General features: G+C 40.0%; 2 protein-coding genes across 6 annotated transcripts in view; one reads left to right on the top strand and one right to left on the bottom strand.

Moving 5' to 3' along the window:
- NUSAP1 (nucleolar and spindle associated protein 1) overlaps window positions 1-24464 on the top strand; it is a 43367-nt gene that overhangs the window by 7754 nt on the left and 11149 nt on the right. The window contains exons 2-7 of one of the 5 annotated variants that reach the window (XM_042942357.1): window positions 1923-1991; window positions 7498-7641; window positions 8440-8542; window positions 10757-10858; window positions 17939-18048; window positions 21974-22149. In XM_042942357.1, coding sequence (XP_042798291.1) covers window positions 1923-1991; window positions 7498-7641; window positions 8440-8542; window positions 10757-10858; window positions 17939-18048; window positions 21974-22149 — 704 coding nt within the window. Of the gene's footprint in view, window positions 1-1922; window positions 1992-7497; window positions 7642-8397; window positions 8555-10756; window positions 10859-17938; window positions 18049-21973; window positions 22150-24464 lie in introns of all 5 variants that reach the window. The other 4 variants (XM_042942356.1, XM_042942355.1, XM_042942354.1 and 1 more) reach the window with 4 other exon arrangements.
- The window catches only part of NDUFAF1 (NADH:ubiquinone oxidoreductase complex assembly factor 1), a 51566-nt gene continuing 37522 nt past the window's right edge, over window positions 10421-24464 (bottom strand). The window contains exon 6 of the mRNA XM_042942362.1: window positions 10421-10822. The gene's annotated coding sequence lies outside the window, so the exon portion shown is untranslated. The remainder of the gene's footprint in view (window positions 10823-24464) is intronic.

The following is a 24464-nucleotide window of genomic DNA, read 5'->3' as shown; positions in this document are numbered from 1 at the left end:
ATAACATCAGTCAGCTAGATACCCTGACTTGGCTCTGCCACAGGCACCTCGTTTTATCATTATCACAAGCTTGGTATTTTTGTGGCATTTTAAGGAGTGTTCTGGAAACCTGTACAACTTCGAACCTATGACAAACAATATTGTATCATATATTTAAAAATTTGCTAAGCTAGGGGCACCTGGGTGGCTCAGTTGTTTGAGTGTCCGATTCTTGATTTTGGCTCAGGTAATGATTTCACGCTCATGGGATGGAGCCCTGCTTCAGGCTCTGTGCTGAGCGTGGAGCCTGCTTAAGATTCTCTCTCTCCCGTTGCCCCTCTCCCCCAACTTACATTCTCTTTACCTCTTAAATTATTATTATTATTATTTTGCTAAGGTAGATCTTAGGTGAAGTGTTTTAACTACCAAAAAAAAAAAAAAAAAAAAAAAAAAAGATAAAATCCAATGAAGTGGTTGGCAAAAATTTGATAGAAGAACCAAGAATGCCTCAATTTTGCCATGCCAATCATCCCCTTCACAGAGAAGACCCTTAGAGAGGTTCAAGAAACAACAGCAAGTAGAAAATAGGTACCACTCTATTACTAGCCAGTATGGTGACTAATAACTTATAGGGCATACTGGTGAACTGGGCTGGAGGATGGGCTTCACACCCTAAGCGCAGCCTCTCCTGTCCCCTAAAGCCTAAACCAAACCTGGATCTCTGCTGTTCTCTCCTGGACACATGGCCAATGATAAATGGTATGAGAAGTGGTGGCTGAGCTCACCTTGAGAAGGAAATCTCTGATTTTCAACTGCCTGGCTGAGTGGAGAAGGAAAAGACAACATAACCAATATGCTTGATCTTTTACAGCACAAGAAAACATAACCAATCAGATTGATATTTCTCTTTCAAGAATGGGAGGTTTCCTGGACTGGAAAGAGAAAATAGGAGTCCCTTTCCTCAGGAGCCCTTTAACCATCCTCCTCTCTAAGCCTGCCTGTATTTGGCATTCCTCATCTGAGAGACCCCCACCATGTTCCATGAGCTGCCCAAGCAGAAACCTAGGTGTAAGAAAGTTTCACTATTCCTCAACCCCTATGTTCATACTGATTTTACTTTTTAAAAAGGTTTTGAATCTGTCCATACTGCCTTAACCCTGCTCTAGTTCAGGCCACAGTCCTTTCTAGTTTCCTGCAACAGCTTTCCAGATGCTTTCCTGACTTTGTCTTCCTGCCATCAAGTGCATCCTGCACAATGTCCTACCAGAGTAGGACAATTTTGAATAAAGCAAAATTGGTAAAATTTTGTGCTGCTGTGCTGCTGCGGACTCTTCAGACAATGCCCTTTACTCTAAGGGTAAAGTTTGTATTTTCAAGAGGCTTATAAGGCCTGGCAGGATTGGTCCTTGCCCACTTTCCCAGGGTCCTCTCTCACCATCCCTCCAGCAGCTCCATGCTCTGGCCACTTTGAATTCGAGTTCCACAAACCACCCTCATTCTCGCTTTCCCATGTGATTTATTTACCTCTTTCTTGTAGCCACTGCTGTCCTGTTCATCCTTCACACCTCAGCAGCTATAGACATCATGTCTTTGTCTTAGAACTGGTGTGTCTGGTTACCTCCTGAAGTTGACCCTGACTCGTGGTCCAGATCTTGGTGACTGTGCCCATTTGTGTTTCTGTACAATAGCCTAGGCCTCCCCATGCTGGTTCTTAGCCCTGTGCCTCTGTGGTCCTTTCCTCTTTCCCTGTCTCACTTCCCCGTTCTGGTGTGAAATCTATGTGGGGCCAATTCTGTGTTGGTCATCTTCTTGTTCCCAGAGGCTGCCTTGAGGAATACAAGACCAGGAGAATAATTGTCCTTAAAAATGGGAAAGATAGGTTATTATCTTTCTTGCTTACTTGATTTTTGGCCCTACTGATAAAGTCTTTAACCTTCCTGCAGGCAGGCAAATTATTAAAAGCCTTGAAAGCCCACCTTCAACATGAAGCAAAAAAAGAAAATGAGAATCAGGTAAGTAATATTTTTATCACCTATTAAATATTAAAACAATTATATTTAGTTAATGAGTGATGACTTAAGACATGATATTTACCCCAAAGAGATAATTACTGGTAATAATAAATCCTTTCATAATAACTGTTTGTTATAGAGAAACTGCATATAGCAAGTAATCTGTTGAATAAGATGTTCTCATACAAATGCAAAGGTTAATTATTAGTTGGCAATCATTACAAGAACTAGCCTGGTATGAGCAGGGAAGGAACAGGATTTGAAACCCGAAAAACCCAGGTTAAATAGCAGTTGTCATTTCTTTTTGTGTCATCTTGGAAAACTCAAGTGACTAGATTCTTAGTTTTCTGTTCTTTAAAATGGAAATAACATCTGCTTGGCTGAATTGAATATTAAGAGTCAAAGGGTCTGTGAGTTGGGCTTGTGAAAGTGCCCTGTGTGGTGAACTGTAAACCAGAGCTAATGGGAGAGAGCCTGTCCTGGCTGTGTCAGACCTACACCAAAGGTTTTGACAGAGCCAGGATTCTAAACTTGAAATGGAGGAAAACAGGGAAAGGCCTTAAGGCCCCGGGCTTTGAAGAGCATCCATTATCTATCTGGAAATGAAGGTAAATATAAAAATGAACCAAAAATGTAATTTTTCCCCTCTCTGTATTTGTCATCTCTATAACTATATTCCAAGTTATAAACATTTAAAACTATTAATATTTAAAATTCTTTTGGCTCCTGGTTTAATTAACTTAAAACAGAAAAAAAAGGATTAATTTTGAATTCTAGCTTTAAGATTCTACATCATATTACTCTCAATCTGCCCCCACCTCTTGCCGCCTCTCCCCCCCCCCCCCCCCCCCCCCCGGCCTGTACCCCCATCTTCCCATTTGCCCCTCCCCTCCCTTCCCATCTCTTTCCTCCCTCCCTCGCTTCCATATATAGGATACTTGATTGTAGTGCCATTTGAAATCAAGATTTTAGTTTGGATAACAATTAATGGACGAAATTTAAAATTATCCTATTTTCAAATTCTGCATTTTGGGCCATTTCATTTTGAAAAAATTTCACAAAAGCATAAATCAGATAAAGAATTCCTAAGTCAGGATTCTTTTTTTACTTTATTTTGAGAGAGCAAGGAAGTAGAGCAAAGGTCAGGGGTGGGGTGGGGAGAGAGAGTTCTGAGATCATGACCTGAGCTGAAGTCAGACCCTCAATCAACTGAGCCACCCAGGAGCCCCAAGAATTCTTAATATATCAATAGTGAGCTTAGATTGATGGGAGGACCTGTTATAGACAGAGTTTATTTACTAAGGCTACAGAAAGAGTCAACACAGTCCAAATGCATGGCAAAGAGATCATTAATGTTACCAAGGATTGACAGACGTGCAAACTTCCAGACCCCCCCAAATCATCACCTAGGGAGTGCACAGGTATGGATCACATCTGAGTGAGTGGGACATGGCACATTTTGGAAGCCTTATTCTCACACTGTAGGTCAGCCTTAACTATATGGGTTGGGGAAGTGCTGTATGTGGGTTAGTGTGGCTGTGTGCCAAGGATTCCGTGTCTAAACCAGGTGCGCCTCATCAGTCTTGGATTTAGACAAGTGTATTATAGGTACATCATGGTGCATTCAGGAATGAACATACCCTTCCTGATCACTGTCAGCCTCCCAGACTCACATAAAATGCATGGGATTAAAACAAGCAATCTCAGGGGTGCCTGGGTGGCTTAGTGAGATAAGCCTCTGACTTTGGCTCAGGTCATGATCTCATGGTTTGTGGGTTTGAACCCCATGTTGAAATCTGTGCTGACAGCTCAGAGCCTGGAGCCTGCTTCAGATTCTGTATTTCCCTCTCTGTGTCTGCCCCACCCCTGCTTGTGCTATCTCTGTCTGTCTCAAAAATAAACATTAAAGAAAAATATGCAATCTCTGGGAGTTGGGCTAACAGGCTTCTAAATAGGACAGTTAAGGGGGTGCCTGGGTGGTTCAGTTGGTCAAGCATCCAACTTTGGCTCAGGTCATAATCTTGAGGTTGGTGAGTTCAAACCCTGTGCTGACAGCTGCGAGCCTGGAGCCTGCTTTGGATTCTGTCTGTCTGTCTCTCTCTGTCTCTCTCTCTCTCTCTCTGCCCCTCCCCCCATGCTTATGTGCCCTTCCCTCCCTCCCTCTCTGTTTCTCAAAAATAAATAAACATTAAAACATAAAATAAAAAGGACAATTAGGGGACCTGTCTTGCACTCTGTTAATAAGGGAGTCCCTGTAGGAGAGATAAATAAATACTTTAAGAGCATCTCTTGGGGCCCCTGGGTGGCTCAGTCGGTTAAACGCCTGTGGGGCTCTGCACTGACAGTGTGACCGTGCAGAGCCTACTTGGGATTTTCTCCCTTTCCATCTCTCTCTGCCCCTCTCCTGCTCTCTCACTCAGTCACTCTCTCTCTCACAAATAAGTAAACTTAAAAAAAGTATCTCTTTAGATTCCAGCAATACAGGTAACCCAAGGGCAACACTTTTACAGTGGAAGCAGTTTCTTTTGCTTCCCCATGACTATCCAGGGAGTTGGGAGGTGGGATACAGATAGCATCTTCCTATTCTCATGTATCCTTGTTTCTTTGAATTTATGCTTATCTGTTTTCAGCTGTCACTTGCCGACTCCCTGGTTGCTTTCTGGTATTTGGTGTCTTGCTGTCTTCCTCATCCGCTCATGCCCTGACTTTCTTTGGAATGAATTCACAGGTCCATCTGGATGTTCTTTACTGTCCTTGCCTGCTTGTTCCCTCACTCCTGTAACTTTGCTTCCCCCTCTTCCTTAGCATATCCTGGACCTTTTATGACTTGGAACTATTTTACTTCTGCAATGTTTTACCTCTAAAACCTGGCATTCTCAAAACCTTCTTAATTCTTTGCCTCCCCATAAATTTGTTTTATATTATGGTTCTTATTGCAGGATGCATGGGAGAATCATTTGGGGAGATTTTTTAAAATGCTGATAAATTAGGGCACCTGGGTGGCTCAGTCATTTGAGTGTCTGACTCTTCATTTCCTATCAGGTCATGATCTCAGGGTCGTTCAATTGAGCCTTGCATCGGGCTATGCACTAAGCATGGAGCCTGCTGGGATTCTTTCTCTCTCTCTCCCTCTCTCCCCTTCTCTCCTCCTCTCTGCCCCTCCCCCACTAACACTCTTTCTCTCTCAAAATAAATAAAATATGCTGATACATAGGTCTTACCAAACCCAGGCCAACCAAATCAACTCTCAGGGGGTGGGGTCCAGGCACCATAGTGAAATGGATTGAAAAATCAGGATATAAAACATTCACCCCCACCACTTCCACAAGCAGAGCACCAGGTGTCACTACAAACTACGGTTTGTAATATTGGAAGGTTTCTCAGTAAGGAAAGTCAGTGTTATTAAGCAAAGTCCTCTGCCTTCTGGCATTCAAGGATTCCTCTACATAATAGCTTCTTCCCCACCTAAGGACCCTTGTACATCAGATTGCACCAGGTAACAGGCCCTCCCATACATCCAAGCCTCTAATGAGGTCTTCCTTGTTTTGAAATAGGATAGACAGCACCAGTCACCAGTGTGAGAGAGCTTAAGATAAATAAAAAGACCCTAAAGGAGACTGAGATGACCAAGAAAACAACAAAAGCTTTAAGAACTTAATGATTTGTTAGCTCTTGGAATCCAGGCACACAGACAAGGAACAGATGGTTCAATTAAGGTTATGTAACAAGCTATAAATGTTCACAACTTAAAGAGAAATAGATGACAGCGAGAAAAGGAAGACAGAATGAAGGGAAGCATAAGGATGCGGCACTTGGAATTTACAGGATATACTGTGTAGTTGTGAGACAAGATTGAAAGGCTTAGAATCTTTAAAGCAGCAAAGGTGACTCGTAGAATGACTGAGGTGGTGGCATGCTGTCAGGAAGAAGATGGGAGGTGAGAGTGGGGCAGGAGCTAGATTTCAGTATATGAGAGGCACTAAACATAGCGACTGAAAATACAAATGAATATCCCACTAGCAAATCACGAGTGATACACAAGTGACTACCTGAAGTTAAGCCCTAGAAATGGGAAGGGTAGGGCAGAGAAGCAATTGCTTTCCATTATAATCTTTTCACTACTGGATTTTTTTTTTTAGCTGTATGTATATAATATTAGTTTATTTCAAAACATTTGAATTTTTTTAAAAACAAAAACACCAGGAACAGATCAAGCCTATCCTTTTAGTCTTCAGGTAAGAGAACATGTTTAAGAAGGCCTTCCTCATACTCATGATAATATATTCACCTATTTTGTTTCCTAGGGCTTTTTTTTTTTTTTAATTATTTTTTTAACGTTTATTTTATTTTAGAGAGAGAGTGAGCAGGGGAGGGGCAGAGAGAGAGGCAGACACAGAATCCAAAGCAGGGCTCCTGGCTCTGAAGTGTCAGCACAGAGCCAGATGTGGGGCTCGAACTCATGGGCTGTGAGGTCTTGACCTGAGCTGAAATTAGATGCTCAACCAACCGAGCCACCCACGTACCCCAATTTCCTAGTGCTTTTATAGTTTCCTTTCTACATTTAAATCTTGTACCCATCCACATTTCCTTTTGGTGTGAAAGAACTAAGATTCCTTGCCCACCCCACAAAGATAAAAAGCATCGTTGTCTCTGTATCATGTGTTGAATAATGAATCCAGTCTTCCGCCATTAATACTAATAAGTGCAAATATTATACTGTGCTTTTTTTTTTCCTAAATGTTTATTTATTGAGAGACAGAGAGAGAGACAGGCACAGAGAGAGGGAGACAGAGAATTTCAAGCAAGCCCTGCACTGTTAGTGCAGAGCCCAACATGGGGCTTGAACTCCCAAACAGCAAGATCATGGCCTGAGCCAAAATCAAGAGTCAGATGCTTAATCGATTGAGCCACCCAGGCCCTCAATGAGTTCTTATAAAATAAGCAAGTTTGTATGTTGTCTTTTGGTACCTTTATCACACTGTTGTGATAATTTAGCTCTTTACTTTTAGTTTATGGTTGTACAGGTGCTGTTTTTACCTTACTCCCTTATTTTGGCCTTGACAAGTTACTTTGGACTCCGAGCCTCAATTTTTCCATCTGTAAACTGGGGATAATGTTACTACCTATGTCCTAGGCTTTGAGGAATGAATGAGTTAACCTGTATAAACACTAAGCCCAGTAAAGATGTGATATTAGCTGTAATTATTTAGTTAGAGCATACTGCCTGTCAAATAGCATATACTCAAAAAATTAATGCTAATTGGCTTAATTACACTAAGAAAACATTGAATGCTTTCTTACCCTATTTTTTTCAAGCTGGGGATGTTAAATGTGATTATTTCTTTTGGAATACTCTAAAATTCTTGTCCTGGACTATAATTCAGTACAAGAGAGTATTAAAATTACCTTTTGTAAAATAGTTTTTTTATTCAGTTTAAATTCTGATTCTTCGTGAACATTATAACTCTAAAAATAGGACATGGCAGATTAATGTCTTTCTCTTCAGGATGGAAGTCAAATTTCTGCATCCTCTTGTGATGAGGCTGAGATGCAGATCAGCAGCCAGGAACAAGCTGAGAGGTTGCCAGTTGACCATGTCACCAAAATGAGGAGAAGGCACAGGACAGTCCACAGAAACCCTGACTCCCAGGTGAATAGAAGTGTGACCATTTTGGGCACTCCCTGTTCAAAACTGGTGTATTCTTAAGAAGCTTTCTCTGAATTCTTTTATGGTACCAGATGGTTGTAAATTCTGCATGCTGTGAGGTCCATGAAAGCTCAGACCCAAGTCTAAGCTGGTCCTCATCACACTCTGAGTACTGGCTCTTGGGAAGCACTTACTAAGGATTAAGCACAAATTAAGTATTTGTTGAATAAATATGAAAGTATTCACTTAATGATGAGTAGTAAGTAAGAAGGAAAGAAAAACCAGCATCAAATAAGGTGGGTTTTTTTTTCTTTTCAACTGGCCTCAGACCTAGTGATCACTCTTGGGTTGATCTTTCAGCAGAATAGTCACATGATTAGCCAGGGGCTTCCTTCACTTGCTTCACTTGCCTTGGGAGGACTCTGATTTTTTTATTTTTAATCTTCTTATGCAAATATAACTTTACAAGACACAGTCCTAATTTTTATTTTCTAGCTCTGTATACTCCCTCAGTCATTAGACTATCCATTTAGATTATTTGTTAATTTCTCATCCCTAAGAGATCTAATCTTGCCATTTATGCTTTTCAGTGGTCCCTCATATGTCCTATTCCCAAATTCACATTCTCAAGAGCCAATCTGTCACTCAGAAACCTAATTCTCCTACTTGTCTTCCTTCTTTGCAATTTGGGTGCCTATTTTTGGAAGGCAGTGGTGACTTCTGATTTAAATAATTCATTCCCTTTTAAAATTGTACCAGGATCATTCAGAGATAAAGATAAGTGATCCCATTGAATTCCAGAATCAAGAGAAGCAGGAAAACCAGAAACTCAGAACTGTTGGAGAAGTTCCTTCACCACCAGACGAGAGCCAAGGAGAGGAGAATGCAGTTTCCTCAGGAAAAGGTAGAACAGATGGTATGTCAAATAAGTAAAAAAACCAAAAAAACAAACAAAAAACCCCCTGAAATTCCTGGGGGGTAGTCATGTGCGCTCATTTCCTAGGACTGCCATAACAAAGTACCACAAAATAGACCCTTTTTCTTGAGGTCACATCATGGTTACTACAAGTTAAGGCTTCAACGTAACTTTTTGAGGAACACAGTTCAACCCATAACACCATGCTGTAGAACTCCTAAGTGTCTACAATGAAAGCAAAAGTTTAAGCCTTTGAGACCTCTTCCATATTGTGGAAAAACCAGAGTAAGAGTGGTAGCTGGAAAGCTTAGGGTAGTTGATTGCTTCTTGATGAGAAGAGTTCATATTTTGTCCATCAACTCCTTCTGGCCTACTCCAGACACAGGTACAAAGACCTTTTGCCTAGTCAACCAAACAGTTAAATTTTTTAATAGTTTTTTAACAGTTTATATTTTTTAACATAGGTCAGTTTTGGAAGTCCTCTGCCTTGGTTTGTCTAATGTGTGCTGAGGTTTAGATTTGGATCATGCACTTAGGGTAGGAATTCCGCAGGGTGGTCCTCCCATCAGCACCCGTAGAAGGCACAGGTGGTGGCTTGTTAGCAGGTTATCATACTGGTAAGTTGCTCCTTGTGAAGTTGCTATTTTTCTATTTATAATATTTTATTATTTATAATAATCTGGTGAGGAGTGATTCTGACTCTAAATATCCTCTATTTCATGGAACTTTTCCTTTCTGGTTTTAGAGCCAAGGTCCAAGCAGAAGCCCCTGCAGTCCTTCGTGCTCTATCCAGTCATTCTTGTATATTTTATGGATGTATTGGGTCACCTTCAGGATGAGTGACATATTTATAAATAAGTACCATTTATTGAAAATCCACTTGGATGGATGGATGGATGGATGGATAGATAGATAGATAGATAGAGATATAGATATTTATTTATGTTTATTTATTTTGAGAGAGAGCAAGGGAGGGGCAGAGGGAGAGAGAGAATCCCAAGCAGCTTCCCTGCTGTCAGCCCTGAGCCGGATGTGGGACTTGAACTCCTTAACCATGAAATCATGACTTGATCTGAAACCAAGAGTTGGACGCTTAACTGACTGAGCCACATAGGCACCCCTGGATATTTTTTAGTAGATTGCCTCAAATTGAAAAGATGGCAGAATGTGGAAAGTGGTGAAGGAGGGAAAGTCAGTGAGGGAAAGTCACAAATGTATACACCATGATTTCAGCTGGATTTAAAGAACAAAAACAAAACAAGTATAGAAGCAGAGGACCTGAGGAAATATGTCAAAATGCTAATGGTGTTTATTCGGGTGATGGGATTGTGTAATTTTTTTTTTAACGTTTATTTATTTTTGAGACAGAGAGAGACCGAGAATGGGAGAGGGTCAGAGAGAGAGGGAGATACAGAATCTGAAACAGGCTCCAGGCTCTGAGCTGTCAGCACAGAGCCCGACACGGGGCTCGAACTCACCGCAAGATCATGACCTGAGCCGAAGTCGGACGCTTAACCCACTGAGCCACCCAGGCGCCCCTGTGTAATTTTTTTTTTAAGATTTTGTTTTTTGTTTTTTGTTTTTTTTAACGTTTATTTATTTTTGAGACAGAGAGAGACAGAGCATGAACGGGGAGGGGGGGGGGGGTCAGAGAGAGGGAGACACAGAATCTGAAACAGGCTCCAGGCTCTGAGCTGTCAGCACAGAGCCCGACACGGGGCTTGAACTCAAGGACCGCGAAATCATGACCTGAGCCGAAGTCAGCCGCTTAACCGACTGAGCCACCCAGGTGCCCCAAGATTTTGTTTTTATGTAATCTCTACACCCCAATGTGGGGCTTGAACGTAACCCCAACATCAAGAGTCGCACACTCCACCAACTGAGCCAGCCAGGTGCCCTGGGATTTTGTGATTGTATCATTCTTGTTATAACAATAATCTGTTCATAGCAAAATTTTGAAAAAGTGTTCTTAAATTTCTGATATATTTATATAACCTCTGTACAGGAAGCATAAAATTTTTGGCTACTTGAAGCATATGAGCTAAAATTGTAGTGATGCTGTAACTCATTCTTTGTGCTCATTTTTTCCACCACTTTGGCAGACCCTGTCAAATGAAAATGCCCCATGTTAACTTCTAGATATTTCTTAATTGGAAGAACTTGTTTTGGAATCTTTCATCATTTGTGTATCTTTTGATTCAGGTAATGAAGATTCAAAGGTTCCTTCGGAAAAAAAGAGGCCGCTCTACACAGATGGATTTTCCAAACCTGGAAAAAATAAAAGAACTGTAAGCACTACTCCAAGTAAGTTTTGCACACAAAGAAACAAAGTAATAGTTGGCCCCTTCAGGCTAATTCCAAATAGGCGGTGCACCATAACAGCTGAAACCTTGAATGCTGGAACTGGGGCTTGCATTCTCATTCTCTAATTTTCTCACTGTGAGACCACGGGCAACTTATCCTCAGTAAACTCACTTGCTCAGCTTACAGTGGGAGTGGGTTATACCACCTTTTTCATCAGGTTGATACAGACATATCTGATACTGTGGCTTCAGTTCCAGACCACTGCAGTAAAGCAATTATTGCAGTAAAGTGAATCAAATGAGTTTGTTTCCCCCGTGCATGTAAAGGTTATGTTGACACTGTACTGTAGTCTGTCAGGTGTGTGATAGCATTATGTCTCAAAAAAACATACACGTATCTTTAATTTAAAAATACTTTATTGCTTAAAAAGCGCTAACTATCATCTGAGCTTTCAGTGAGTAGTAATCTCTTTCCTGGTGGAGGGTCTGGCCTCGGTATTGATGACTGTTGAATGCTTGGTATGGCAGTTGGGAGTGGCTATGGAGTTTCTAAAAATAAGACAACAGTGAAGTTTGCCTCATCAGTTGACTTCCTTTCACTAATGATTTCTCAGTAGCAATGAATGCTGTTTGATAGCATTTTACCCACAATAGACTTCTTTCAAAATAGAGGAGTCTATCTTCTCAAACCCTGTTGCTGCTTTATCAACTAAGTTTATGGAATATTCTAAGTCCTTTGTTGTCATTTCAACAATCTTCACAGCATCTTCACCAGGAGTAGATTCCATCTCAAGAAGCCACTTTCTTATCCATAAGAAGCAACTCCTCACCCATTACAGTTTTATCATGAGATTGCAGCTTATATGTATATAGCCTTCAGTTATATGTATATAGCCTCCACTTATTCTAGTTCTCTTGTTGTTTCCACATCTGCAGTTACTTCCTCCACTGAAGTTTCCTCAAAGTCATCCTTGAGGGTTGAAATCAGCTTCTTGCAAACTTGGTTGTGTTGATATTTTGATTACTTGTGGCGAATGACAGATGTTCTTAATGGCATCTAGAATGGTGCATCTTTTCCAGAAGGATTTCAGTTTTGCCCAGGTCCATCAGAGGAATTACTGTCTATGGCAGCTATACCTTACAAAATGTATTTCTCAAATAGGACTTGAAAGTCTAAATGACTCCTTAATCCATGGGCTACAGAATGGATGTTATGTTAGCAGGCATTAAAATACCATTAATCTGGAGCGCTTGGGTGACTTAGTTAAGTGGCCAGCTTGGGCTCAGGTCACAATCTCACAGCTGGTGAGTTCGAGTCCTGTGCTGACAGCTCAGAACCTGGAGCCTGCTTCACATTCTGTGTCTCCCTCTCTGTCTGTCCCTCCCCCACTCACGCTCTGCCTCTCTCTCAAAAATAAATGTTAAAAAGAGAAAGAGAGAAAGAAAGAAAGAAAGAAAGAAAGAAAGAAAGAAAGAAAGAAAGAAAGAAACTACCATTAATCTTGTACATCTCCCACAGAGATCTTGGGTGACCAGGTACATTGTCAATAAACAGTCACTCTTTTATTTTTTTTTTTTTTTTTTTTTTTTTTTTTTCAACGTTTTTTATTTATTTTTGGGACAGAGAGAGACAGAGCATGAACGGGGGAGGGGCAGAGAGAGAGGGAGACACAGAATCGGAAACAGGCTCCAGGCTCCAAGCCATCAGCCCATAGCCTGACGCGGGGCTCGAACTCACGGACCGCGAGATCGTGACCTGGCTGAAGTCGGACGCTTAACCGACTGCGCCACCCAGGCGCCCCAGTCACTCTTTTAAAGAAATCTTTTTTTTTTCTGAGCAGTAGGTCTCAATACTAGGCTTAAAATACTCAGTAAATCATGTTGTGAACAGATGTGCTATCATCAAGGCTATATTCCATTTATAGACCATAAGCAGAGTAAGTGCCATATAATTTTTAACGGCCCTAGGATTTTCACATGGTAAATAAGCATTGGCTTCAACTTCAAGTCACCGGCTGGAGTAACTTTTTTTTTTTTTTTTTTTTTTTAATTTTGAAAGCGGGAAAGCACAAGTGGGGGAGGGGCAGAGAAAGGGAGAGAGAGAATCCCAAGTATGCTCTGTGCTGTCAATATGGAGCCCAATGTGGGCCTCGAACTCAAAAACTGAGATCATGACCTAAGCCAAAATTAAGAGTCAGACCCTTAACCAACTGAGCACCCAGGCACCCCAGACAGTAACTTTTTTTTTTAATGTATTTTTATTTTTGAGACACCAAGAGACAGAGCGTGTGTAGGGTAGGGGTAGAGAGAGAGTGTGGGGGGGAGACAGAGAATCTGAAGCAGGCTCTGAGCCGTTAGCACAGAGCCCGATGGTAGGGCTCAAATTCACCAACCATGAGATCATGACCTGAGTCAAAGTCAGATGCTTAACTGACTGAGCCACCCAATTGGCCTGCAGTAACTTCTAATGAGAGAGTCCACCTGTCCTTTGAAGCTTTATTTTTATTTATTTATTTATTTAATGTTTATTTTTGTCAGAGAGAGACACAGAGCATGAGTGGGGGAGGGGCAAAGAGAGAGGGAGACAAGGAATGTGAAACAGGCTCCAGGCTCTGAGCTGTCAGCACAGAGCTTGACGCAGGGCTTGAACTCACGGACCATGAAATCATGACCTGAGCCGAAATCGGACGCTCAACTGACTGAGCCACCCAGGTGCCCCTGTCCTTTGAAGCTTTAAAGCCAAGCATTGACTTCTGTCTAGCTGTGAAAGTCCTAGATGACATTTTCCAATAGAAGGCTATCTCATGTACATTGCAAATCTGTTGATTAGTGTAACTGTAGCAAAATTCTTGCACAGAGTAGTGATACCGAGGCTTTTCTTTCCAGGAAGCAACTTTATTCCTACCGGCACCGCTCAGTTGGGTTCGTACCCAAAGAACTGAGCCCCGAACGCCATGTGGCATAGTTTTTTATATATTTTTTACTTCTTTGTTTCCCATATATGGTAACACACAAACATGCAGTCTTATTAAGTGGTTGCCTGTTACAAGGTTGTGAGGGCTATTGTCACGTGGGCATATAGCTAGATTGCCTTGAGGTTTTTTTTCTTTCCTTACTTTGATGTTTGGACCCCTCTATTTAGGGTCAAAGAGCATCATCTTGGTTTAGAGGTTTATATAGGCTGTCCTTCCACATATCTAGTATGGTCCACCTGGGGCCTGCCGTTTGATAGCTGCGATGACATTGTCCCAGGCCTGTCGGAGATGAGAGAAGTTAGACAAGGGGTGGGGATCTGGCTCAAGGTGATCTGGGGTCCCCCACCATTGGGTTTTTCTGGCAGTTGAGTTATAAAATCTTTGGCCTAGGCATGTTAAGTTTTTAACAGAGATGACGATGAACTTTTTCTCCACTAGGCAAGACAGTTTTTCCCAATAATTGGGCTTTTGAGAAGCCAAACCCTGGTAGTAGGACTGGGGTATTTTGTTTTACTATAAGGTTTGTGGGGATCTAATTTTTATAGTCTCTTACGGCCATCATTTCCCCTTGTTGGTACCAACGAAGTATCCTGTCCACAAAAGGAAGGTGAGTGTTAACAGAAACTTCTCACCACATTTCTAGCTGGCTGTGGCAGCCTCAGTAGAACAAAAATCACAATAATAGAAACAAGGTGTGACAGTGCATCACAGTAAGGAAACATAGAGAAGGTAAGGATAGTCTTTTGTTTCATTGGACCGTCAACTCCTGTAGCTTCTGCCATGCGTGGATTAGTCAGCTTCCAGAGTGACTAGAGCAGGGCTGCAGTCTCCTGGAGGCTCCAGAGTTGCAGATTGCTTTTTCCGTATGGTCAGCTTGCATGGCATTGATGGATCAGGAATGCACTCCCAGTTTTGAAATGCTGGCTTCACTCTGCTGTAGTGAATCCAGGGACCCACTTCTACTACCGTTACTGCAATAGGGGTGGACAAAATGACAGTGAACGGTCCCCTCCAGAGAGGTTTTAGGGGTTGAACAATTCATTCCTTTATCCATATTGCATCTCCTGGTTTAAAGGGGTGAGCATCTGTGGTCAGATTCATAGGTACTCGTTCCCTGACCCACTGGTGTAAGGTGGTTAGGGTAGACCCAAGGGCCCGCATCTGTTGTCTTAGGATTAGACTGTCTATCTCATTTAGATCCCCTCTTTATGCCCTTGATAATGGGGTGGTGGGGGGACGCCTCCGATTTGCAGCTACAGTCTTTTTCCCTGAAGATCCCTTATCTCTCCCTGCCTAATATTAACTCTTTTCCTATTTATTTCTCCCCTGGAATAGGGCCTGTAACTACTGTTAGGTAACAGGAACAATGAACATTCTGGCTTCTTCAAGCTGATAAGGGATGGTGTAGGGGTACAGCAGTTAGAGTCCACCCAAAGGTTGGTTGAGTGGCCCACAGTATAGTTGTACAGGAAGGCGGCATAAACATTAGAAGACACAAAGAGAAAAACACAAGGTAAAGATGATACTGACCAGCAAGATGGCATCTTAAGATAATGTCTACAGTTTCCAAACCTGTCAAATAATCTAGGAGAGACCCTGACTTTGTAAACAACGTATGTCAGGGAATCTCTCATAACCCAAATGATAGAGAAGCAGGAGCAGTAAGTAATCAATGGTGGCTCTATTTCCAAGAGTTTGGCCCTAACTTAATTAAAAAAAAATTTTTTTTAAAGCATCTGATGCCTGTGAGGTGTTTAATTTAGAGTTTTGGCTGAGTATAAGCAGACAGTCTACTTTATTTTAATGTGTAAAACTTTTTTAAGAGCCAGGAGTTCTAGAGAAAGAGTGAAGGCAGCCATTTACCATAATTAATTTGAAAATTTTTAGATAAGCCAAACCTGGGTATTATTTTATAAAGCAGAATTTTTCTTACTTTTGTGACTTTTCTGTCTTGTAGGGGAAGGCCTTTACCCAATTAGTAAAAACAAAACAAAACAGAATCCAAAGCAGTCTCCAGGCTCTGAGCTGTCAGCACAGAGCTTGATGCGGGGCTTGAATTCAGGAACTATGAGATCATGACCTGAGCTGAAGTCTGACTGTGACCAAGCAAGACTTTCCTGGTCGTCATACAATGTGCTAATTTTATTTTGGCCCAACAGTAACTTATATATTAATCATTGGCCATTGAGGGAAGGGGTTAAAGGGCCAAAGTCAAGGTCTATTCCCTGCCTTTTTCAACAATGCCCACATGAATATGTTTCGGCCATGTGGATATCCATTTTTGGCATACAGTGGGTTAAGTTTAGTATCTTAGTAAAAGCCCTTCATATATCACCCATCCCTCATATGGCAGAGGCATCCGTTCCTCTGCTAAACAAGAACAACACAAATGTGGAGGATTTGGAGGCCGGCATCAAGAGTATTGCCATTATTTTCCCAGCCTTTGGATCAAAGAAGGAATTTTAATCTTAGCCCTGTGTACTGTTAAAATCCATTTATTTTAACCTTACTCTGTCCTGACCACACATAAAATTTCTTTTTAAAGATTTTCCTTCACGAACCTTCTACAACTTTTCTTTGCATTTAGGTTTTGTCCCAAGCCCTTTTGCTCCAGATAACCAGTCTCATTTAGGACAAAGTTACTTACTTTTACCTTCAACAAAAATACATTTACATTTCTTATATCTTTCTTTCATATCTCCTACTTATCTACACACAGAGTTGCTTTTCTTATTTTTATCAACTTTAACTACATTTAGCAGAATTTTAACTCTTAGAAACCTTAGTCTCCAGTGAAACCTAAGTAGTAACCAGTCGTGAACTCTGTTACATCAGAATTTTTTTTTAGATGGCAAACTTATGAATCCATTAAGCAAAAAGCATGTTTTTCAACAGTTCCAAATATCCTTAGTTTTTTTGCAACAAGTCAAGTACAAACCTATATCTAGTAATTCATGTTTTAGCCTCTATCTGGTTAGATATCCAATGAATTCAATCTGAATTTATCATGCAAGCAAAACCTTAACATTTTAGGTTACCAAAGACTTTGAAAGCTATCTGAACAATTACCCATGGAAACTTTGAGACAGACAAAATTAACCATCACTTTAAGTCATCCTTTTGTTAACAAATTGGAACAGAGATAACATGAGCTTATTTGACCTTCAGCAAATGTAGGTAGAATGAAAGTTTATGTTTTGTTTTTTTTAATGTTGATATTTTTATGTGTATTATTTTTACTGTTTATTTTTTAGTAACCTCTACACCCAACCTGGGGCTTGAACACATGACCTCAAGATTTCAGACTGACTAGCGCCCCTAGGATATTCTTAATCAGAATAGCACAAAGCAGGGATCAGCCAAGTACTGCCCACTATGGCCTGCCTTAAAACCCTTAAACTAAGAATGGTTTTTATGGTTTTAAAGGATTATAAAGGGTTTAAAGGGTTAAAAAAAAAAAAATATATATATATATATATATATATATATATATATATATATATATACACATACACATAAATTTGACATTTTATAATGCTTAGAAAGCTTGAGATCAAGGATTGGCAAACCTTTTCTATAAAAGTTCAGATGGTTAATATTTTTGTCTTTGGGGCCAGATATGGTATGATCTCTACCATATATATACACACATACACATACACACACACACACACACACACGTATACATATGTATACAAAGACAAAAATATTTACCGTCTGACCTTTTATAGAAAAGGTTTGTCAATCCTTGATCTCAAGCTTTCTAAGCATTATAAAATGTCAAATTTATGACTAAGGAAAGGCAGCCATTTGATTAATTGGTGAGGGGGGAGGCAAACCTATTACTCTTATTCTCTAGATTAAACCAAATATCAGGAGTAAAATGGACAATGGAAAAATGGAAGTGTTTGATAGGTTATGAGATGAATATAATTTGTTCCTGACTTTCCAAGAACTAAAATATTTGAAATTAAAGTTATAGCAAAGATGATGTTGAAGTTGACAGGGATGCAGAGAAGAGAATAAGTATTAACAGAAAGACAAAGGGAAGATGAATAAATGGAATTGTCTTGTTACTAACTTTCATATTTTGGGGAACATTCTAGACTTTAAGAAGCTTCATGAGGCTCATTTTAAGGAAATGGAGTCCATTGATCAATATATTGAGAGAAAAAAGAAACATTTTGAAGAACACAATTCATTTAATGAACTGAAGGTATGCCGATAAAATTGTATACTTTTTTACTTTTTGTTGTTGTTATTTTTAATCTCTATCCAACATGGGGCTCAAACTCACAACCCCGAGATCAAGAGTTGTATGCTTTACCAGTTGAGTCAGCCTGGTGTCCCTAAAATTATGTTCTTAATGGTACTGAACCATTTGATCTTAATCTTGGTACCTTAGCTAATACAGCCAGCTTTTTATTACTCTACCATTGGAATGGATTTGAGTTTAATGTATATTTATCATCTGAAATTGATTCCCCCCACCGTAAGAATTTTCAAAACTCTCCAAATAAAACAGGGAGTCCTCACTATAAAGAATGAATTCCAGGGGTGCCTGGGTGGCTCAGTTGGTTAAGCATCCGACTTTGGCTCAGGTCATGATCTCGAGTTTGTGAGTCCGAGTTCTGCATCGGGCTCTGTGCTGACAGCTCAGACCCTGGAGCCTGCTTTGGATTCTGTGTCTCCCTCTCTCTCTCTGCCCCTCTTGAGCTCATGCTCTGTCTCTCTCAAAAATAAATAAATGTTAAAAAAAAAAAAAAAAAAAAGTGAATCACTTTTACTGGCTAACTTAGAGGCTTCCTGATAACTGAGCTCCCTGGGGGCCTCTCTACAGGTCCTGCTGGACTCAAGGTCCCTTCAAGTAAGAAAAGGTGAACTCAACCTCAAGGTTGAGTTAGCAGAGCAGTAAGTTGATGACATCCTGTTATGGCCTTACATGGTATCTGGTATTAAAGAGGTGCCACTCAGAGGGCTGGGAGACATTTATTTTCGAATTTAATAATACATACAACCTGCTTATTAAAAATAATTGGAGGCAGTCTGTGGTGTTACAACACAAAACAATATAAAATTGATTTAAAAGGGGCAGAACAAGATGAGTGCTTCAGTGGCATCTGACTCTTGATTTCGGATTAGGTCGTGATTGCATGGGTCATGAGTTCAAGCCCCACATTGGGCTCTGCACTGAGATTTTCTCTCTATCTTTCTGCCCCTCCCCCACTCATGCTGTCTGTCTCTCTCTCTCTCTCTCTCTCTCTCTCTCTCTCTCTCAAAATAAATAAACTTAAAAGATTCAAACTCTGATAATATCTTTTAAAAAATAATAAAAGGGGCAGAACATGAACACTGTTAGCAGGGACAGTGTCTGCTGTATCAGTCACTCCGTTGAGTTTTGTATTTTCTGATACATAGGCCAATAGAGAAAGACACTGGGTGATGAATTTAAAATTTTTCTTAATGGGGCACCTGGGTGGCTCAGTTGGTTAAGCATCCGACTATGGCTCAGGTCATGATCTCATTTTGTGAGTTCAAGCCCATGTCGGGCTCTGTGCTAACATTGTAGAGCCTGGAGCCCACTTTGATTTCTGGGTCTCCTTTCTCCCTGCCCCTCCCCTGCTCACACTCTGTGTCTCTCTCTCAAAAATAAACATTAAAAAAGTTAAAAAAAAAAAAAAAAAACATAAACCATAAGCTTCTTAGTGAGAAGCTGAATCTACAGTAACAAACATTCATTTAAACTATTTATAAAACCACAGTTACATAGTTGAAGACACCATTTATCAACCAGTTAACAATGGCAAAGCCAAGCCATGGCATTTGAATGCTAACACCCTGGGTGGAGAATCAGACAAGAGATACTCAGTGTCCCATAGTAACATTTTCTTAAACTTTAGCAAGGGTTGAATACCTGGACAGGAGGTCCATACTGATGCTTTACGGAAAGTAGTCATGTAGTTCTTTTTTTTGTATATGCATGAGCTAGCTGCAAATATGCCTGCAACGGGCTAGTCGCTTCCCTTACCATGAAGCTAGGTCTACTTAAATACTTGATTGAAAGTCAAGTTGTCTATACTACGTAATATGGGTGAATTAATTTCCAGGTGAAAATTAAGGGCAGAACAACTACCTCAATCAGAAACTTGTGTGTAGGCCTGAAGATGTGTTGAATACATGAGTAAATTATTTTTTACTGATACCCCATCTGAATGAGTTTATTTCTAAAATCTCATGCCCACTCCCCACTGTACAAGGAATAGATCTATCATGGGTTATTTGGTATGATCTGTTTGGAAACTGGAAAATAAAAAATAATTACAGTGACTTCACTATAGCTGATAGGAAGTTGTTATTAACAGTTGACCTGTTTTGGGATTGGTCATTGGATGGTGTTAGATAATCATAAATAACAGATCCTAGACAGGATCTTGACTTTGATAATTAGAGCAGGGAAACCTATTTGACTTAGTCACCAAAGGCTTTTTCTACAAACATCAGAAACATTGTGCCCCGAGATGCATGTTTGTTTTACCAACAGTGGAGATGATGAAATCTTAAAATCTTTATTAATATGATGTGAAAAAAATCCCAGTTGAATTAGCATTTCTTTCATCATTATATGTTATAATTGGCTGAGGGTTTTTGGTGAATTTTTTTCTCAATTTTTAATGCATTTATTACCCATTTATATTAATGCTATAATATATTGCAAATACTTCCCTACGGTTTATATTTTAACTATATTAATGGTGTCTTTTATCTCGTGAAAGGTTTTTTTTAAATTGACCCACCTTTTCCTTTTAAGGGTCTGAGTTTTTTTGCTATGTCCCCCCTATTCCAAAAATCATAAAAATGAGCTCTTATTTATTTTTACTGCTTTTATTATTTTCCCCTATATTTAATCCTTAACCCACATCTTTGTGTAGACGTATGATTGAGCTCTTTGCTTTGTTAAGACTGAAGAGGATTTTTATTGGTAAAAGAAAGGGAGGAATTGATTACATGCATTGTTAACAAAATGAATTAGTACTACTACAATCAATGGTAAAATATTCTACCTGAAGAAAAAGTCAGAAAGATTGATAAGGGCTAGTGGGATCATTTCTACAATTTAAGTTGCTCAAACAAAGGTGTAGAGTTGATGGTCCTGACACCAGGTGAACTGTGAGGAGACACAGCATGGAAACTGGGAATCTTCGGGGAAAGATAGACATAAAAAGTGTGGTTAAATAGAAGAGCGTGCTTGTTACGTCTAACCTGGGCTCTTGGCTTATGGTACAGATGTGTACTTAGTAAATATTTTGGTTTTAACTTTGTCTCACTTAAGAATCTCTTCTGCTTGTATGTTGAGATGAGAAGTTAACATAATTCTCTTACTGCTTTATTTCCTAGGATATAATCAGTATTTTTCTATCTTAAAATTTCAGTAGTCCCACCACTGTTGTCCGTTAACAAAGTTGTATTTCTTCTGCTTGCAACAGAGTTTAAACTAATGATAGGAAGACATTGTTATTCTTTGTGCCTTGACAATATCAAAAAAAAAGATAAGGTAGGAGGACTCTTCCCAGTCATTTCAAAGGGAGCATTTCCCCCTCTCTCCCTCATTTGGTTTTAGTTTTTTTGTTTCTTTGTTTGTTCTTGAAAGAACTTTTTAAGAAACCACTGGAGGATAATTGGGGTAGGGGTGGAGTTACTTGTAGATTACTCATGCTAATTATGTAATAGGTGGTTCTTCAAGTTTATATTTAATAAACTGCGTATCACCTTCTCAAAGATACCATATGTCCAAGGGAAGCTACTTATCCTCCTTTCTGGCCACAGGGGATTGTTTAGCCATATCCTCCAGTCAGAAAATACCTGGGTTCATGGCAGCTTGGAAAGGCTTTCTGTCACACATGACTCAGCACAACCAGAAGTTACTCCTAACTCAGTTACCATACTCCTAACTCAGTTACCATACCAAGGCAAGTTGCAAGGCACTGCCCACCTGGCAGGTAGGAATAGGATGAGGTGGTGAGAAGGAAAGATAACAAGTGGGGTTAAAATTGGGATAGAACAAGGGGATGAATGGGGGTGTTCTGGAGACAGTATCCTCTAAGAAGCCAAACTTGAACAAGGTTGTGGGTGTCTTTCTTCAGAAGCCTCCTGTCACTAAGGGAAAAGTGGCGACCCCAGTTCCTCTCAGGGGAAGACTCCCTGTGGCTTGTACTCCCACCAGCCAGCAACGCTCGCAGGGGGCCGCAGGCCGCAGCACCTTGTGCGGGAAGGGGTCCACCAAGCGTCCTGTTCTGTCAGCAACTAAAATGAACGTCAGGTAAGAAGAGGACGAGATCTCAAAGCTTTACTGCTTCCTGTACATTTCAGGTAGATGACATCAAATGTGTTTCAATGTTGGTGAAAAAGAAGGCAAAGAGGATCAGAACAGAAAGATCAACAGATGGTTTTTATAAGTTCTAATCTTTCTTTCTTTAAATTTGTGTTCTGTTTTCTTATTTTATCAAATTTCTCTAAGCTCATATTTGGTTCATAAGATAGAAAATATATATGGATATTCATTTTATTAGTTTAATGCATGCCTGCAAAGATACATAAAATTTTTCCATTGACTTAAATGTAAAGTTGAAGCTAAATTCCTACAGAAAATCTCTCAATGCAGTGAACTAAATTGACTCGTCCTAAAGTAGAAATATTATAACCCATTGGGTACTAGTGTCATGGCCATCATGCCTCATTGATCCCTCTTGTTTCTTGTGCCTTTCCTGATAGCAAGATAGCCATCAAGTATAAGCATCACAGAGATGAAGATGTTCAGGCCCCTTTTCTTTAATACTGAAACTTTTTTTTTCTTTAATTTACATCCAAGTTAGTTAGCACATGGTGCAACAATGATTTCAGGAGTAGATTCCTTAATGCCCCTTACCCATTTAGCCCATCCCCCCTTCCACAACCCCTCCAGCAACCCTCAGTTTGTTCTCCATATTTAAGAGTCTCTTATGTTTGTCCCCCTCCCTGTTTTTATATTATTTTTGCTTCCCTTCCCCTGTGTTCATCTGTTCTATGTCTTAAAGTCCTCATATGAGTGAAGTTATATGATATTTGTCTTTCTTTAATTTTGCTTAGCATAATACCCTCTAGTTCCATCCACATAGTTGCAAATGGCAAGATTTCATTCTCTTTGATTGCCTAGTAATACTCCATTATATACATATATGTGTATATATATACCACGTCTTCTTTATCCATCCATCAATGGATATTTGGGCTCTTTCCATACTTTGGCTACTGTCAGTAGTGCTGCTATAAACATCGGGGTGCTTACGCCCCTTCAAAACAGCGTATCTGTATCCCTTGGGTAAATACCTCGTACTGTAATTGCTGGGTCATAGGGTAGTTGTATTTTTAATTTTTTGAGGAACCTCCATACTGTTTTCCAGAGTGGCTGCACCAGTTTGCATTCCCACCAGCAGTGCAAAAGAGATCCTCTTCTCCTCATCCTCGCCAACATCTGTTGTTGCCTGAGTTGTTAATGTTAGTCATCTGACAGGTTTGAGGTGGTATCTCATTGTGGTTTTGAGTTGTGTTTCCCTGATGATGAGTGATGTTGAGCATTTTTTCATATGTCAGTTGGCCATCTGGATGTCTTCTGTGGAGAAGTGTCTATTCATGTCTTTTGCCTGTTTTTTCACTGGATGATTTGTTTTTTGGGTGTTGAGTTTGACAAGTTCTTTATGGATTTTGGATAATAACCCTTTACCTGGTAGGTCGTTTGCAAATATCTTCTCCCATTCCATCGGTTGCCTTTTAGTTTTGCTGATTGTTTCCTTCGTGGTGCAGAAGCTTTTTACTTTGATGAGGTACCAATAGTTCATTTTTGCTCTTGTTTCTCTTGCCTCTGGAGGCGTGTTGAGTAAGAAGTTGCTGTAGCCAAGGTCAAAGAGTTTTTTGCCTGCTTTCTCGGGGATTTTGATGGCTTCCTGTCTTGCATTTAGGTCTTTCATCCATTTTGAGTTTATTTTTGCATATAGTATAAGAAAGTGGTCCAGGTTCATTTTTCTGCTAGTTGCTGTCCAGTTTTTCCAGCACCACTTGCTGAAGGTACTCTCTTTATTCCATTGGATATTCTTTCCTGCTTTGACAAAGATAGTTGGCCATACATTTGTGGGTCCATTTCTGGGTTCTCTATTCTATTCCATTGATCTGAAGGTCTGTTTTTGTGCCAGTACCATACTGTCTTAATGATTACAGTTTTGTAATACATCTTAGGTGCGGGATTATGATGCCTCCAGCTTTGGTTTTCTTTTTCAAGATTGCTTTGGCTATTTGGGGTCTTACCTGGTTCCATACAAATTTTTAGGATTGTTTGTTCTAGCTCTGTGAAGAATGCTGGTGTTATTTTGATAGGTATTGCATTGAATATGTGGATTGCTTTGGGTAGTATTGACATTTTAACAATATTTGTTCATCTTGCCCAGGAGCATTGAATCTTTTTCCATTTTTTTGTGTCTTCTTCAGTTTCTTTCATAAGCTTTCTATAGTTTTCATTGTATAGATATTTCACCTCTTTGGTTAAATTTATTCCTAGGTTGTTGTTGTTGTGTTTTTGTTTTTGTTTTTTGTTTTTTTTTTAAT

This window comes from Panthera leo, chromosome B3 (genome assembly GCF_018350215.1).
Source record: "Panthera leo isolate Ple1 chromosome B3, P.leo_Ple1_pat1.1, whole genome shotgun sequence".
In the NCBI taxonomy this organism is placed as follows: domain Eukaryota; kingdom Metazoa; phylum Chordata; class Mammalia; order Carnivora; family Felidae; genus Panthera; species Panthera leo.
This window is presented reverse-complemented; position numbering and strand designations above follow the sequence as displayed.